This window comes from Sinocyclocheilus rhinocerous, unplaced genomic scaffold (genome assembly GCF_001515625.1).
Source record: "Sinocyclocheilus rhinocerous isolate Xijiao unplaced genomic scaffold, SAMN03320098_v1.1 scaffold2269, whole genome shotgun sequence".
Taxonomy (NCBI): Eukaryota; Metazoa; Chordata; class Actinopteri; order Cypriniformes; family Cyprinidae; genus Sinocyclocheilus; species Sinocyclocheilus rhinocerous.
In genome coordinates, this window is record NW_015628756.1 from 33252 (window position 1) to 51157 (window position 17906).

Genomic DNA, 17906 nt, shown 5'->3' on the forward strand with positions numbered 1-17906 from the left:
TTTGCATAACGCCGCCCAAATGTTCACGCAAAGAAAGAAGGCGTATCTTTTATTCTCGCTGTAGTATTGTTGCCGCCGCCGCCATGTCGTGAAGGCGCTGTGTGCTTCGTTGTGAAAGTGAAACTACTTTGTTTGGCCTTCCAAAAGAGGACGATATCGCTTAGTCATGCCTGGAGTTGCTCCGTGCTGGTTGCTGAGGAAATACTTCAACTTCGCGCTGTCGATCGCCGGATCGGCTTTCACCATGGACGAAGCAGAGTCCAGCCTGGAGTCGTCACATGTGGTTGCCGCAGGCATCACAATATGGTAAGGGGTGTAACATTTCCGTCACACGCTTGAGGAATTCGGCCAATCACAACGCACTGGATAGCTGGCCAATCAGAGCACACCTCGCAAGGTGTCTTGTTTTACGGTCAGCTGAAAGGACCTGAGACAATGCCCTCTGTTGCTCCAATACCCGGTCTATCATTTGTTGCATTGAGCCCCATCTTGTCAGGCATGATGTTATGAGAGCATGTTGGGGAAGCTGAAGTTCTTCCTGGGCTTCGGCTAACATCTTCTTTTTTTCCAACAGTGGGAAAAATGTCCCACAATATTTTTGCACAAGCCATTGGCTCAGGAAATGCGAGGTTCATCCTTGATTGCATTTTCTAAAAAAAAATAATAATAATAATAATTGCAAAACATGATGAAAATGTGTTATATTGTAAGTATGTCATGCATTTAAATATAAAACTATTGGGTAACACTTTACAATAAGGTGCTATTTGTTAACAGTTAGTTAAGGCATTAGCTAAAATGAACTAACAGTGAACAATACTAATACAGCATTTATTAATGTTAGTTCATGTTAATTTTAGCATTTACTAATACATACTGTTTACTGTTAACATTAGTTAATGCACCATGAACTAACATGAATAACTGTATTGACATGAACTAACATTAACAAGAATTAATAAATGCTGAAAATGCTGAAAAACCAAATTGTTCATTATTAGCTAATGTTAGCTAATGCCAACTATTGTACAAGTTAAAATACTATAGTACATTAGTACAAAACATTATAATACATTTTTTTATATTAAACCTCTTTGCAAAATTTGTTTCTTAATAAAAATTGTCCTACAAAGTGTCCTAATATTCTTAATATGTAAAGTATAATAAATATATAATGTATAATAAAATCTAACTTACCAATTGCAAAATGTAGTCTGTGTCCGAAGCACTGCAATCGTGTCCAGTTGTTCAAAGTGACAGCCTTCACTATATTAGATCCATTGTCTGTGGTGATAGACACTTGTTTCTTTTCACAAAGTCCCCATGATGCTAAAGCTTCTTTTAAACCTTGAGACATATTTTCTCCAGTGTGATCTTCTGGAAAGTATGCTGTTTGCAAGCATCCTTCTGATTTCAAAGTTGTCATTAATATAATGGACCATTAAACTCATATACAGCTCCATCGTTCCTGCTGGACCACATATCTGTGGTTGTGGCATAGTATTTCACCTGCTTAAGCTCGTATTCAACGCCCGCCTTACATTTCGGGAATAGCAACTCGTGTGAAATGAGTGCGAGATGGCAGCTGGTATCGTTTGTCGAGTGTTTGTATTAGTCTTCGGAAGCCGTCTTTACTGACGATGTACGAAGGCACCATGTCTTTGCATATATGATAGGTGATTGCGTCGGTAATTTCTTTGTGTGTTTTGATCCTTTCTCTTAAGGCGTGATGCTTGCAAATGCTTGAATGATGGATACTTGTTCAGTCAGTTCGGGCTGACTTTGAGGTGTGCTTTTGTTAGTTTCGATGGACTTTGGCGACATGCATTGATCATAGTTTTTTTTATGGCGCTGTTTTAAGTGTTGGAACAGGTTTGTAGTATTGCACCGTGTCGTTGCAATAATCATTTCACAGGTCTTGCAAATTACCTTGCTCTGTGACACATCTTCTCTCCTGAATCCAAAATACTCTCAAATGACTGATGTTGAATTTCTCTTTGGCACCAAATCATTTTTATTCTGACCTGCATCCATATTTTATGTTCTTTCCTCCCGTTTGCCTATTCTGATCTCCCGCTCAGCTTCATCATAATTTACGCGATGCGCTGAGTGAGCTCTGATTGGTTAACATCTTAAACATGCGCACAAGAACATAAATAAATTAATAAATAAAATCACAGCCTTATGCGGTTTAGAAATCGCATGTGCTTAAATCGCGATTGTTTTGCGATTGCGATTAATTGTACAGCCCTAGTGTGCATGTCAGAACAACATGTGAATGAATGTTTAACCGGCAAGGGTTTAAACAAAGGACAATACTGCACGTGCGTGCAGCATTCAGCACTCCATCAGTTGCTGCAAATAATTTATTATTATTATTATTATTTATTCAAATATTGTCTTATTTATATGTCTTATATAAAAACACGTCCGGGAGTAAGTTCAGTCAATTCAGAGTATGTTCATAGTTAATACACAAGACATCCTCAACAGGGCAACAAATCGACGAGTCACCATGGAAACGGGCACTAAGGAAAAGTGCACCATGCTGCTACTTTCTTTTTTTTGTTCATTGGCTATTTACATTCAGTGCATATCATAGATATGTATACGTCGATGCCTCATTAGCGACTGTTACTATGGGCCGCTATATGTAAGCCGTTCACCATATTCGAAGGGTCAACTTGATGTCATTCACCATAACAGTAACATAAGTTACCAGTGTTTCAAAACTTGTAATATTGAGTTAATACATTTAAAAACACAAACCAACACATTCTCACCTGTGAAAGGTTATCCCGTTTCTTCAGGAATTTAAGGTTAAGGCGAGTTTACACTAAAGTTGTATGAGCTAAAACTGAAAAAGAAAATGGTCTGCCACATCCTAACGCCGTCTCTACACTGGATGCATCAAAGCGCATTTTCTATATTTCTTTGTCAAGTTGTCGTTAGCATGAAATGCTTTTTCTTGTTTAGAAAAATTTATATGAATGTTTTTTGTTTGCTGATTGGCTTGCGGTTGGTTTGAATGCCAAATTTCTAAACCGCTTAGGCCAGAGATGGGCACTCGAGTTAGTGACTCTGACTCTAGTCGCACTCGAGTTGCATCTTTATAGTCTTCAGACTCGAACTGAAATGACTCCAGACTTGACTCGAGGAAAAGGACTTGTGAATATTTTAAAAGCAACTCAAGTCTTTTACCCTTAAATACTTATATAACTGATATTCAAAAGGGGGACCACATCCGCATCCCGGCATCCATCCGGACCGCGAGCTGTAACAGCAGCACCATTTTAAGTGAGCAGCGCATCAAAACAGCGCAGCAGATCTCATAAGCGCTCAAGGTCGTTTATGGTAAATAACTTTCAGCGGTATATCCTCTAGTATTTTTATCTAAAGCCAAACGCGCCTTATTCAAGCCCTTTCAGCTCCGTGCGCTTTCTCTCTCTCCGGACGCGTGCCGGCGCCAAGTTCAAGAGCTGCGGATGACGTGGTTATTTTAGCAACAACAAAAACACAAAATTATAGATTACTTTCACTAAAACAGCAGAAAACAACAATGCTGCAAATATAGTTCTTTTTCTTACTATTTATCAATCTATAACCTATGACTGTGACTAGCTATTCAAACCATATGTGACAAGACGTTTCTGATCTACATTTAGCATTATTAATCTGTAGGCTAAGAACATTAATATATATATATATATATATATATAAAGCTCATACAATTAAAAGATATTGCATTTTAAAAGTTTAATATTTAAGAACATATTTGACCAGTTATTTGTTTTTGTTTGTTTTTTTCTCCTGACGAGCAACAAAACCATCAGGATGACTGTCACCAAGAAGCACACAATTGGGAATAAATTATGTATTACAGTGATAAACAGGGTTTTACCCTCTCCATTTAATGCTTTTATAATCATTCACTTATAAACACTCACCGTTGGAGTGATTTCAATTTATTTTCTTCTGTTTTCTACACATATTTCTGTCATGAGTGCCACGAACACGGACAGGCAAAGACTTGTACTCAAACTCCTGTGAAACACCTGTTCACCGCCATTGTGCTATTGCTTCAGATTAACTAGTGTTAATTTAATCTATGACGAAAAATGAAATCTATGATGAAAAATGTTCGTTAACTAAGTTTTTTCCCCTGAAGAAAATGAGACGATGACGAGATAAGGTCATGAAACGATAACTGAGACTAAATGAACATGCAATATTGTTGATGAAAAAGACGAGACTAAAATGTTAAAACTTTACCAAAATCTTTTTATTTTTGTTGAAAAAAGTGGATTCAAAACATTTCAGACTGCAGTACAAGACTCTATTAAGCGAGCGTTCATGTTTGCGGTTGCCAGATATCAAGAGCTCAAATCCCCCTATCAGAGCTTTACTGTTAAACAGATACGTACGTTACTCTGCCCGGCTTTTTGCTTTATGCAATCTGGCAACCATTCATAATCACTCTCTCTGCGGAGGTGCCGTGATCTGAAAACATGACATATAGTACTGTACAAGTAAGCTGGAGTTCAGCAATCTCCATTTGAGGTATTCTGTTTAAATGAAAGTGTCATTCAGCCAGTCCGTGTTCTGTAATGGATCTCGACTGTATTGTTTGCGATAGTGGTTGCTGATTGTAACGTTACTTACGCAACCTCTGTGCGCAATGTTTTTGTTTTTTTTTTGCCGTTGTTTTAGAGGCACAATGTGTAATTGTTTGCCACTCGATGGCACGTATTCAAAACAAAGAAACAAAGGCGTAGTTAGATGACGCCGTGACAGAGTGTGGAATCATGGGAGTTGTCGTCTTCATCCCCACAGCCGAAGCAATCCGATGGGACTCGGGCAGAAATCATGTTCATGAATGAGTCGAAAGCAGCAGAGCTTTTATTATGCCACAGTCGACCACTTAAGTAAGCAGTGCTGTTTTATCATACTTGATACATTTGAGCGTTCTGTTATAAATGCTACTTTGTGCGGTCGTCACCTGTCTAATAAAATGCATAGCATATTAAAGCGTCTTTGGTGTTTCCATGTTTTCTACAAAACAAAACCGGAAATCGAGGGTGTATGACGTAATTGGCAGGCGACACAATGACACTATAGGCACGGTCTGTGTCACTAGTTAAAATTGCTTATTTCTCTGGATTTAAACATTCTTTGAAACATTTGGGATAATGTAAGTACACAAGTCAGCAAAATATGTAAAACTCTTCTAGTGGTTTTTGGATATTTTAATAAAAAAATCTTGCATATTGTGCCTTTAAAAGAAAAACATAAATGCTATTTGCAATTATTAGAATTACTATTAGGAATTTCACTGTTACAATATTTGAGAGTAGGTTTTTGTTACGCCAGTTTTCATAACGTAGACAGGGCGAGTGTATATCTAAAGTCTTTGGTGTTTATTTAGCCTCTAATTTATATCCTGTGATAACTCTGTACGCTAGATGAAGTAAAATAAACCATGCATACGAGTCGATATTCTATTGATTTGTGCTTATTGGTGTAAGAGCAACTTCTGATGAAATGTACAAATAAATTTCCCAAATGACAACAATCATTGCAATTAAAATTGAGCTATATACATCTATCTATCTATCTATCTATCCATCCATCTACCTATCTACCTACCTACCTATCTATCTACCATCTACCTATCTATCTACCTATCTAAGTAAGATGAAAATATGACAAAAATGTGTTTCGAAAACGTTTCCACTGACTAAAACTAGACTAAAATGCTCAGACATTTAGTCGACTAAAACTTAACTTAAACTAAAACAGGACAAGTTGACTAAATATGATAAAAGCTAAAAGTTACATTTGACACAGGACTAAGACTAATGGTGTGTAATGGACCAAACGAAGATTACTACAATTGCTGCTTTATACCTGTTTTTGTGGTAGTCCCAAATACGCCCGAAAGCCAAATGCCAACGTGTCTGGGTTTAGGGTGCACAAAACTCTGAATTTCACAGTCTTGTCAAGGAACTGCACCTGGATGACAACCACCTCCAGCGCTGATTGGCTTACGTGACAATGCGTTATGCAAATTTTCGGCTCGTGTAGAAAATGTTCAATTTGTGTGGAAGACTTGAGGCGAATATAGCACGTTCACGTCAAACGCGTCGCGCATTTCCTGTCATTTGCATCGCCCGGCGCGAATTCGCCTCTATTTGCTTCTTTGCATTGACTTTGTATGTAATCTACTCACGCGAATAATTAAATTCACTTTTGGTGTGAACACAATAAGACTAAATTAAAAATAGCTGACAAAATTAACACTACACTGGACCATAAGATTAGTGTTGAAAATGGGCTGTAAATTAACAGCATTTGCGTACTGTGCAGAATATTGTCCAGAATTCATTTTTATACAGTACATCACTTTAAATGGAAAACAGTATGTTACTATCAGAATTTGGCAGTTTTTACAGCAATTTTTTACAGCGTAGACTTTGGTGAGCCTAAGAGAATTTTTATAATATATTAACATTCAAAAGTTTGGGGACTGTAAGAGGTTTTTAGTGCATGTTTAATGGTAAAATATGTTTTTCTGTAGTAATAAAATTATTTGTCTTGATAATTGTATTGTAACACCCCTATTTGATTTATATAGCTGCATTTAACGGTACTAATCTTGTCATTGAAGTGATTGAGTCTTTTGACTGATGTGAAATTCACCTTAATGAATATGTTTAGGCTGGAGGACTTTGATGCAGAAGAGGAGGATGAAGAGGCTCTGATTGAGCAGCGACGACAACAGCGACTTGCTATTGTGCAGGTAACACAATATAGCAAATTCTTCTGAAAGACTGTAACTTACCTCCTTTTCGGAGAACATGATCAGATTATACATCCATAAAACTCTGTTCTGTTTTGATATAGAAATATAAAGCTGTAAATGAGGACAGTAATATGGGCTCCATGGCGTCAGAGCCGAGCAGTCCTCAGAGCAGCACCCGCAGTCGTTCACCTTCCCCTGATGACATCCTGGAACGGGTAGCAGCCGATGTGAAGGAATATGAGCGGGAGAATGTAAACACTTTTGAGGCCAACATCAAGGCCAAGCACAACCTCATCGCTCAGGAGAAAGAAGGTATTGTACTCTGACTGGGTTTGGTTATTACAGTTGGGTTTTAGCAGGGTTCTTGCTTGAGCAGTTTTCAGAAAATGTGGGGCAATTTTAATGTTACAACTGGATGGTCTTTTTCCTATAAAGACACATCAAACAATTTGTAAGCTATTGATTGATTGTAAGCTCTTTATTGTCTTTTATGCAGGAGCCAACCTAAAGAAGCCCTCAGCACCTGATATGTTCACTGAGTCAGATGACATGTTTGCTGCAGATTTTGATGTAAGCTTATTTGGCCTTTCTGCAGCTTTAAGATTAAACCAGTTGGTTACTTTGAGAGATTTGACTGCTTTGTCACTCCCATTACAGAGTGCCAGACTGAGGGCTGCGGGCATTGGTAAAGATTTTAAGGAGAACCCCAATCTCAGGGACAACTGGACTGATGCAGAAGGATACTACCGTAAGTCTTATTTTATTCCAAACTCTTGCTTCTTTCCTAAAGGCAGTGCATTTTAGATGCAAGAATGAACAATTAAAAACATCTCTTTTTAGGTGTGAACATCGGTGAGATACTGGACAAACGGTATGATGTGTATGGGTACACTGGACAGGGTGTGTTCAGTAATGTGGTCAGAGCTAGGGACACTGCCCGGGCTGGCCAGGAGGTGGCAGTCAAGATCATCCGAAACAATGAGCTCATGTAAGTACTCCTCTAAACCAGTGTTTCCCAACCTTTTTTTAGTCACAGCACCCTTTGGAAATTTTAACAAACTTGTGGCACCCTACAAAATTAATTTTGTCACAATATTTTAATTTCTAACTTCGATATGATAATTTGAAAAGTATAGATATTCGGTACAACAGGGAAGAACTGCAGAATATAATGTCATACAGATATATTTAATATTATTAAAAAAATTTGTCCATCAATGGTGGCAATCAGTAGGCCAATTTCTAATGAAGAGACCAATTTATATGACAGATTTTAATGTAGGCCTTTATTCATATGTAAACATTGTGAGATAGCTAGTTATAATGGTAATTAAACAAAGTTTTGATTTTACAGCTGGGTAATTTTGTTGCAGTAGCACGAGATAGCTTGATTTCAAACTTTGAATTGAATAAAAAATGACAAGTAAGCAGTCAGTAATAAAATAAGAACAAATAAAGAAATTAATAATGATAGCACAAATAAAAAATAACGACAGGCCTTCAAATTAAATAAATTGCTTTTTAGTTTTTCAGGTAGGTCTAACAGTAGGGTTAAAATATAAGAGATTTTTTTTTACCAATTATCCAAATAATGTTTAGTCCTAGAAAGCTATTATTATCAGAATTTTACAGTGGGGTCATTTTGGTGCAGTAGCACGAGATAGCTTGATTTCAAACTTTGAATTGAATAAAAAAATGACAAGTAAGCAGTCAGTAATAAAATAAGAACAAATAAAGAAATTAATAATGATAGCACAAATAAAAAATAACGACAGGCCTTCTAATTAAATAAATTGCTTTTTAGTTTTTCAGGTAGGTCTAACAGTAGGGTTAAGATATTTAAAAAAATTTTTTTTTTTTTTACCAATTATCCAAATAATGTTTAATCCTAGAAAGCTATTATTATCAGAGGACACGTGAGCATAACGGTTAGCAGATCAATGAATGAGAGGGCAGCGTTACCAGAGTTGCCCATTTACCACACCTTGTTACAGCACAGTAGGGCTATTGCAGACAGAAACAATACTGTACTACATCGATGTTTCCTGTCGGCTCAATTTTTGAGTGGACTTTGCTGTTCCGATTCGCATGAACGGTATACGAGTGGAGCGACTGAGCGGAGCGGGATAATACGCAGAGCGTCACACCACGTGACAGTGATACCTGAGTGGTGAACTAATTTTCGGCAGCCGAAATTTCGGTGCATCTCTAATTATTGGCGACATCAGAAATGGATATTATATAATAGATGCTTTTTTGAACATTTTAGCAATTTAAAAATATTAAAAAATGATTTTTTACACGGCACCCCTGCTCTCGACAGACGGCACCCCGGTTGGGAAACACTGCTCTAAACAGTGGCTGTCACTGTGACTTTGCCTTTATGCTCTTTTATATTTTACCCAAATGTTAGAAGGTTTCCACCATATCTATTTTCTCGTAGGCATGGCTGGGAAAGCCATTTTCATTCAATGGTTTTGTTTGCTGTGTCTGCAGGCAGAAGACTGGACTGAAGGAGCTTGAGTTTCTAAAGAAGCTGAATGACGCAGATCCTGATGATAAATTTCACTGTTTGCGGCTCTTCAGACACTTTTACCACAAACAGCATCTCTGTTTGGTGTTTGAGCCTCTCAGGTATTTTATGCCTGTGGTTTGTGTGTGCATGTGTGTGAGAAAATTGGTAAAGATTAGGGATGTAACAATTCACTCAACTCACGATTCGATTCAATTCACGATTTTGATTTCACGATTCGATTCGATTATACATATATTTTGGCTGATACCAATGCACAGATTTGCTGGAGCCAATGACGTTAATTAATTATTTAATAATTCTCAGCTGTTATCACCATGTTTGTCTCTCTCAGTATGAACCTGCGCGAAGTACTGAAAAAGTATGGTAAAGATGTGGGGCTGCACATCAAAGCAGTTCGTTCCTACAGTCAGCAGCTCTTTCTGGCCCTCAAACTACTGAAACGCTGCAACATCCTCCATGCTGACATCAAACCAGACAACATATTGGTGAGCATCATCTATATGGCTGCTGACTCAAGAGATTTTATTCATTCATTCACTTACTTACTCACTCACTCTGTCTGCAGGTGAATGAATCAAAGACCATTCTTAAACTCTGTGATTTCGGCTCTGCATCTCATGTCGCTGACAATGAAATCACTCCGTACCTAGTCAGTAGATTCTACAGGGCACCTGAAATCGGTAAGTTGCATTGTAGTTGTGTGAGTGGCAGGCTTGCTTACATTCATATTAATATATTTTAGTTTTCACAGATTGTTTTCCCACCCACAACCACAGCAGAACTTGTGAACCAATTATGCATGGGCCTAGTAATTGGATTTAACTTTCTCTTCCTTCCCAGTCATTGGTAAACCGTATGATTATGGCATTGATATGTGGTCAGTCGGCTGTACCCTATATGAGCTATACACTGGGAAGATCCTGTTCCCTGGCTCTTCCAACAACCACATGCTGAAGCTGGCCATGGATCTGAAGGGCAAGATGCCCAACAAGGTACTGAACCAGAGTGTTCAGGTTTTTTTTTTTTTTTTTTTTTTAATCTTACATGTAAATTACTTTTTTTTTTTAACTTTATCTTTTACAATTAAGAATAGTTTTTAAATAGTTACTCGCTTTATTATGGCATTTAAGTCTTATGTATAGATTCTTACATGGTGTTTTTTTGTTGTTTTGTTTTTTATTGTTGTGTAGATGATCCGGAAAGGCCTGTTTAAAGACCAACATTTTGACCAGAACTTAAACTTCCTGTATATAGAGGTAGACAAAGTGACTGAAAGGGTACGTTCCAGTTCATGTGTTGGTTTCCACTTTCATGTGTTGGTTTTCTAATTGACTTCAATGCCCATTTCACACAACTATGATAATGGCACACATCTGCTTTATATGGCAAGCCGTTTTGACTTTTATTCCTTCACTGGATATGAATTCTTGATATCAACAATTCAGTTTTTATTAGTTAAAATGTTAATTCTTGATATCAGGAATTAGATTTCTACTAGTAACAATTGCTATTTTTGATATCAGCAATTACATTTCCACTAGTAACAATGTTAATTCTTGATATCAACAATTCAATTTTCACTAGTTAAAATGCTAATTCTTGATATCAGGAATTACATTTCAACTAGTAAAAACTATAATTCTTGATATCCGTAATTGTATTTTCACTAGTTAAATGTCACCATAGGCTGCGATTCAAAATCAATTGTTGATATCAAGAATTGATTTCTTACTAGTTGAAATTCCAATTTCACATATCAGAAATACAATTCTTACTAGTAAAAACCTTTATTTTTGATATCAGTAATCACATTGTTACTAGTACAGATGTCTATTCTTGATATCAACAATTTAATTCTTGATATAAACAATTTAATTCTTGATATCAACAATTTAATTGTCACTAGTGACAATGTTCATTTCTGATATCTGAACATGTATTTCTGATATCAACAATTGGGAGGGTAATTTCTGATATCTAAAATGACTTTTGTTACTAGTAACAATCACATTCATGATATCAGAAATGAGCATTGTCACTTGTGACAATTAAATTGTTGATATCAAGAATTAAATTGTTGATATCAAGAATTAAATTGTTAATATCAAGAATAGACGTCTGTACTAGTAACCAAGAATAGACGTCTGTACTAGTAACCATGTGATTACTGATATCAAAAATAAAAGTTTTTACTAGTAATAATTGTATTTCTGATATGTGAAATTGGAATTTCAACTAGTAAGAAATCAATTCTTGATATCAACAATTGATTTTGAATGCCAGCCTATGGTGACATTTAACTAGTGGAAATGTAATTGCTGATATCAAAAATAGCAGTTGTTACTAGTAGAAATCTAATTCCTGATATTAAGAATTGACATTTTAACTAGTAAAAATTTAATTGTTGATATCAAGAATTCATATCCAGTGAAGGAATAAAAGTCAAAACGGCTTGCCATAGCTTTAGGGATGTAACAATACAGTCAGCCCACGGTTCAATAGATACCTCTGTTTTTAACCACTGTTTTCGTTTTGGTTCGGTTCTGATGGCTTGGCACATCAGAGTGTTTTTTTGGGGGGGGGTTTTTTGTGATCAGCGATTTAAAACGTTATTTAAAAAAGCTCTACAACACTTTAAATAAAACTCCAGTACACTTCTGTACACTGTAGAAAACATGGATTATCATATGTCTACTTCAAATTTCTTTTGAGAGAAGTATTATTTTTATGGATTTGCTATTATTGAGCGCTATAAACACATGTAATGTCTGTTTAATTCACACTGGACGCCAGAGGGCACCCTCACACAGAAACTCCACATATGCATCACAGAAGTAATAGAAATCAGGACGCTACAGGAAATCCTTAATTCAGAAAAAGGCATCCAGCTCTTGCTGTAGGTGAATTAAAATGGAAACGTTTTGAATGATGAAACATGAAGACAAAAAACACTCGACTGCAACAATGTATAGTTTATCTGTGGTGTTCAAGCCATCTTGGGTATTTACATAAAGTATATTTTAAATCCAATGCTAATCGGCATAGCCTTTATTACAATATAGAATAGATTATCTGCCTCATTCTGTAATAAGAAGCCACATCAGATCACAAAAGTCATTTCAAACATTCAACTGATTTTGTGGAGTGAACATGTTATAATGTTCTCTTTTGTTGTTGTTGGACAGCAGGTTTAGAAACGCTTCTCATCGCAAGTCATTAAAAAGGGAGGATGAGCAGTTGTGCTGCTTTTTCAATTGCACATTATAAGCGGAGAGGTGTTTCCTGATCTCAGAGCGTGAACTCACGGGCACACCAACAGAGCCAATTCGGAGAGAAATAAAATGCATGGAAATTATTTAAACCCAAAATAGAAAAAGAAAAACAATTCACACAAGCGTGTATTGAACCGTGGATGTCGTACCAAACGGTTCAGTATTATATTGAGAATTGTGACATCCCTAGTTTGCTTCCTGTTTCATGCCCTTCACCTTCTCTCACACATTCTTTTAAACTTTCAGGAGAAGGTAACTGTGATGAGCACCATTAACCCCACTAAAGACCTGCTCGCGGACATGATCGGAGGTCAGAGGTTACCGGAGGATCAGAGAAAGAAGGTCATGCAACTTAAAGATCTATTGGACGGTACTCTGATGCTGGATCCAGCTAAACGCATCAGCATCAACCAAGCCCTTCAGCACCCTTTCATTCAGGAGAAGATGTGATACTTTCACATCAGACCTCTGACTGTCCACTGTTCCAGGACTGAGCCAATAGACTCAAGCTCAGAATGTTCGGAATCATCACAAGACTTTGAATTTTCTATTTTTATTCATGTTTTTCTAGTGATTTTTGTTTTACCCAGTCATTTTTGATTCAAATCTCTCAGAATGATCTTGTTTTTATTGTACATATGCACACATTGTCATTCACTTGAGAGAAAGGCATGTTTAGCAGTTATCAGACTTCGTCTTATTTAACTTCAGAAGTGACCGAAATGTGCAGAATGCAGCATTTACAAGGTTAGTTGAGTTGTTCAGATGTTAAAGGTAAAAAATGGCTGGGCAAGCAAATCAGAGGGGTATCTTAAGAGACAAATTATTTTTGGGATTCTCCAATTATAATGCAAATGTGCCCTTTTTGGTGACTGTTTAAACCAGTGGCTTCAATTTGAAAGGTTTTTTTTTTTTTTTTTTTTTTTATCTAATCAATGAGTGCACCACTTTTGCTGGTTAGTAACTTCATACAGTCTCCTTCCTGTTGAAAACAATACGCAATAGACCATCATGTACAGCTGTTAAAATTATTGGTTTTGCCATATTGGTACATTCACCTCAAACGGTACTGGAGATCACACTAGAAACCTTCTTGTCCCATTTTATTTGTCCCACCTTACAAGCCTGTCCTATTAAGAGATTGGTTTTAGAAACGATTTAATTTACATGGGACTTTAAGGTGTTAAATCTTAGTAAGTGAATGATGGCAAATTGTCATTTTTCAACTGCTAAATTAATTTACCTGGATTCACTGTTTCCAAAAACTCCAAAGCTGTTGTTTTAATTTGAAAAATCTATTTTTTGGGTCATTACTTTGAGTCTCTATTGGTTTCTATTAGCCACTTATTATTGCTAGTTATCTCTGAAGTTTGAATTGGGCACCACATTACGATCCAATTTCAGTGTACCAGGCCTGTTAGAGATGATGCTTGTATTTCAATTCCCCAATGTTAAGGTTTTCTGATAGGAAGTGCCTCCCTCTTTGCCTGAATTGAACCATAACAGAAAGTCTCAACAGATATGCCCTGACAGACAGACGATCAATTATTTTAGTGTAAATAATTCAGTTTTCACAGTGTAAAACATTTTTTCTTTCTAACTTGGAGAAGATTTTTTTTTTTGAAAATAATAAACTTGAAAGAATTGATTGTGAATGAAAATGAAAAGGCTACTTGAGTGTTATCTTTTTAGTAATAAAATGTTTACATTTTCTGATGTATTAAGGTGTTTTAACCGTTATGTAACCTGTTTTAAGTCAACTGCCGTTGTTACATAATCGGTGGCATCTGAGACATGCTGAGGCCTCTTCTGTTTTGACTCCCTGATGTGACATTTAAGCATTCATTTGGAGACATCGAGGTGGAATGTCTAGACATAGGTGGAAGCCTGTAAAAATGTATGCCTCCTACGCTCACACTTCCTGATTCACCCACCTCACTCACATGGTTTCATATGGTCAAGCTGACAAATACAGATTAAGGTAGTAAAACAATCTACTTCAAGTTGAAATACTATTGATAATGTAGATTTTATTGTAGTTATTATAACTCATCTTAAAGATCTTGAAATTTTAAGTAGCAAATTTTTTGATTGTGACATATCCAAAATCGAAAATCTCGAAAAATCTAGAGTGGGTTCTATCCACTGGTTGATTGGATTTTGAGAGGTGGGCTTTGCACTCAAAAATGAATGCAAGCTTGTAGTCGATTGTGGAGGGATGCAGTTTAAAGGTGCAATGTGTAATATTTTTGAGAATCTGTTTACAGAAATGCCATGTAACATACAAAACTGTTTTCAGTGGTGTATAAATGCCTTACAAAATTCACTGTTACGTTTTAATTACCTTAGAATAAGCCATTGCTATCTATATACACTGCGGGTCCCCCTCCACGGTTAAGTCCGCCATTTTGCGCCGCCATGTTTCTACAGTAGCCCTAAACAGACAAACTACTCTACAGAGTGGGTTTCATCACTGTTGTTGACATTTTTTTTCTGACATTTTTGCCGCTCGACAGAGTGGATATGTAGAAAAACTGAGCCGTATTGGGTCAGACTGCCCATACAGTATCTGTGACTGGACAAACAACCCAACGGAATGGCCAGAGGTGTCGTTTTCCGACATTTTTTGTTGCCTGATTGAGTCTCCAGGTAAGAGACCGCTAACTGCAAGCCTATACGTGATGGCTTGTGAATTTCACAATGTGAAACACGGATTTGTGAAATGTGAAACGGATTTTTCGCACAATACGCAAGCATGAAACACTTCTGTACACAGAAGTGCGCTGGTTATTGCGTGGAAAGGTCTTGTCAAGAATTTTTGAGCTCGGATGTGAAGTTCAGGAATTTTTTGTTCATAACCCATTTCACTTGTCTTCATTCTTGCAAGATGACATCTGGCTTCAGAAGCTGGCATATCTGGCAGACATATTTTCTACACTTAATGAACTTAATTTAAGTCTGTAGGGCCTTAGTACTACTATTTTTAACACCCAGGACAAAGTTGAAGCACTTATTAAAAAAGATAGTCTTCTGGGCTAACTGGATAAATACAAACTCCACCGAGTGTCTGAATTTTTGCAATCCCGGGAAGCTGCGCTAAGTAATTACACAAAAGGCCTCATAATTGAACATCTCAACCAGCTTAGCCAAAATCTGCGGACTTACTTCCCCACTATGGACCAGTCTCAGACATGGATTCAGAATCCTTTTGATGTCACTCCTCCAATCCCACATCTCTCATTTTAAGAGCAAGAGCAATTACTGGAGTTATCATCTGATGGGAGACACAATATACTTTTTAAAAATAAGTCACTGGTGGATTTCTGGGCTTCAGCAATGGTGGAGTATCCAGGATTGGCAAAGCAGGCGCTGAAAGTATTGATGCCCTTTGCAACCACATACTTATTTGAGGCAGGCTTTTCTGCATTGACATTGTTGAAAACCAAACATTGACAAAGCCTATATGCTGAGAATGATTTGAGAGTAAAACTGTCGTCCATTACACCAAATTTTGATGATCTGTGTGCAAACATGCAGGCCCATCCATCTCACTAAAAAAGGTAGGAAGTAATGTTTTTTTTATTTATAACTGAAATGTTGATGTTTTCTAATATACAGAAAATATTTGTACTTAGTTATTGTAGATAAAAAATGTGGAGTTTAATCAGAGTAAGGTGGTGGGGGTGCTTGACAGGTGTCAAACACTAGAAAGGGGTGCACACAGAAAAAAGTTTGGGAACCACTGGCCTAATCATTTTCACAAATACATGCGGTAAAATAAAAAAGACATAAAATAACAAGTATCCCTTACGAAAATTAACCGTGGTTTTACTGCAAAAAACAAAAACAAAACCTTAGTTACTATAGGCCTAGTTAAACCATGGTAAAAAATAATAATAATAAATACTTTTATGGTTTTAATTATGTACATGTACATCACAAAATATTAGGGAGAGACATATCAAGTCAAGTCAAGTCACCTTTATTTATATAGCGCTTTTAACAATACAGATTGAGTCAAAGCAACTGAACAGCATTAATTAGGAAAATAGTGTGTCAATAATGCAAAATGACAATAGTAAACACAAATTTTTCAGTTAAAGGCAGTTCATCATTGAATTCAGTGATGTCATCATCAGTTCAGTTTAAATAGTATCTTTGCAATAATTTGCAATCAAGTCAACGATATCGCTAGAAATGAAGTGTCCCCAACTAAGCAAGCCAGAGTAACATGACCTGCCAGAACTAACGCTTACGCTTGATTTCTGTCAGGACCACTTTCGTCAAAGATGACTGACAATTAGCATACAGTTTGGATTGGAGGTATGGTTCTGTTCTGGGCAAGAACTCCCTGCGCATCCATGCAGCCTAGCATGGATAAGAGCAGGGAGAGCAGTGATAATTCCCCAAAACACAACCATATGCTGATATCCCCCAACACACACTGATAGCAAAATCTCAAACCCTTAAGCAACAAGCATGTTGCCCTTAACCAATGACCAAACAAATATGTTGCCAAAACCTGCATAACCTGTAGCAACAATCATGTTGCTTTTAACAGATTACCTAATGAATATGTTGCCAATACCTTAAAAATGTAAGTAACATGTTCTTAATAACACCAGATAAACTTAAGAAAAACATGTTTCCAATTCAGATACAGCTTTAAGAACAAGCATGTTCCGAATAACGACCGGATTGCTCTTGGACAAGCATGTTACCAACAATACAGCTATAACTTAAGAACAAGCATGTTCCCAATAATGACCAGGTAGCTTAAGAACAAGCATGTTCCAATTACGACTACAGCTTTTAGAACAAGCATGTTCCAATAACAACCAGATAGCTCTGGGACAAGCGTGTTCCCGACAATGCAACTATAACTTAAGAACAAGCATGTTCCCAATAACAACTGAGAGCTTAAGAACAGCATGTTCCGACACGTCGAATCCAAAATTAGCTTCACTTCCTGCCTCCTGAGATTCCTCATCTGGTCGATATTTAAAGGCAGAATAGATCTCCTTCGTTGCCTTGATACCCACAATCCTGTGTGTTCTATCCCGTGATGGTTGATCAAATAAATCATTGAATATTTGCTTAGTTATCACCAAAGCTCGTACTATTTTGTTGTAGATCACTGAACCGTTAAGCTGCCTCAGAAGCATGCCCGACATCAGTTTCATGAGTTACTTTCATGAACAAACTGAACAAACTAAGCCACTGGCTGACAGGCGGCGAGGCAGCATGTCAGCAGCCCAGGCCCTCGGATGCAGAGGATGCAGATTGAACAACGACC

At 37.0% G+C, this 17906-nt stretch overlaps 1 protein-coding gene across 1 annotated transcript in view; it reads left to right on the forward strand.

The window, feature by feature from the left end:
* Nucleotides 1-13538, forward strand: part of LOC107738454 (serine/threonine-protein kinase PRP4 homolog) — a 40155-nt gene extending 26617 nt beyond the window's left edge. Inside the window, exons 5-15 of the mRNA XM_016550213.1 lie at nt 6718-6799; nt 6904-7114; nt 7299-7372; nt 7460-7550; nt 7643-7790; nt 9299-9436; nt 9670-9823; nt 9904-10018; nt 10179-10330; nt 10529-10615; nt 12857-13538. Of these exons, the coding sequence (XP_016405699.1) occupies nt 6718-6799; nt 6904-7114; nt 7299-7372; nt 7460-7550; nt 7643-7790; nt 9299-9436; nt 9670-9823; nt 9904-10018; nt 10179-10330; nt 10529-10615; nt 12857-13060 (1456 nt within the window). The 3' untranslated portion in view covers nt 13061-13538. The remainder of the gene's footprint in view (nt 1-6717; nt 6800-6903; nt 7115-7298; nt 7373-7459; nt 7551-7642; nt 7791-9298; nt 9437-9669; nt 9824-9903; nt 10019-10178; nt 10331-10528; nt 10616-12856) is intronic.
* The last annotated feature ends 4368 nt before the right edge of the window (nt 13539-17906 follow it).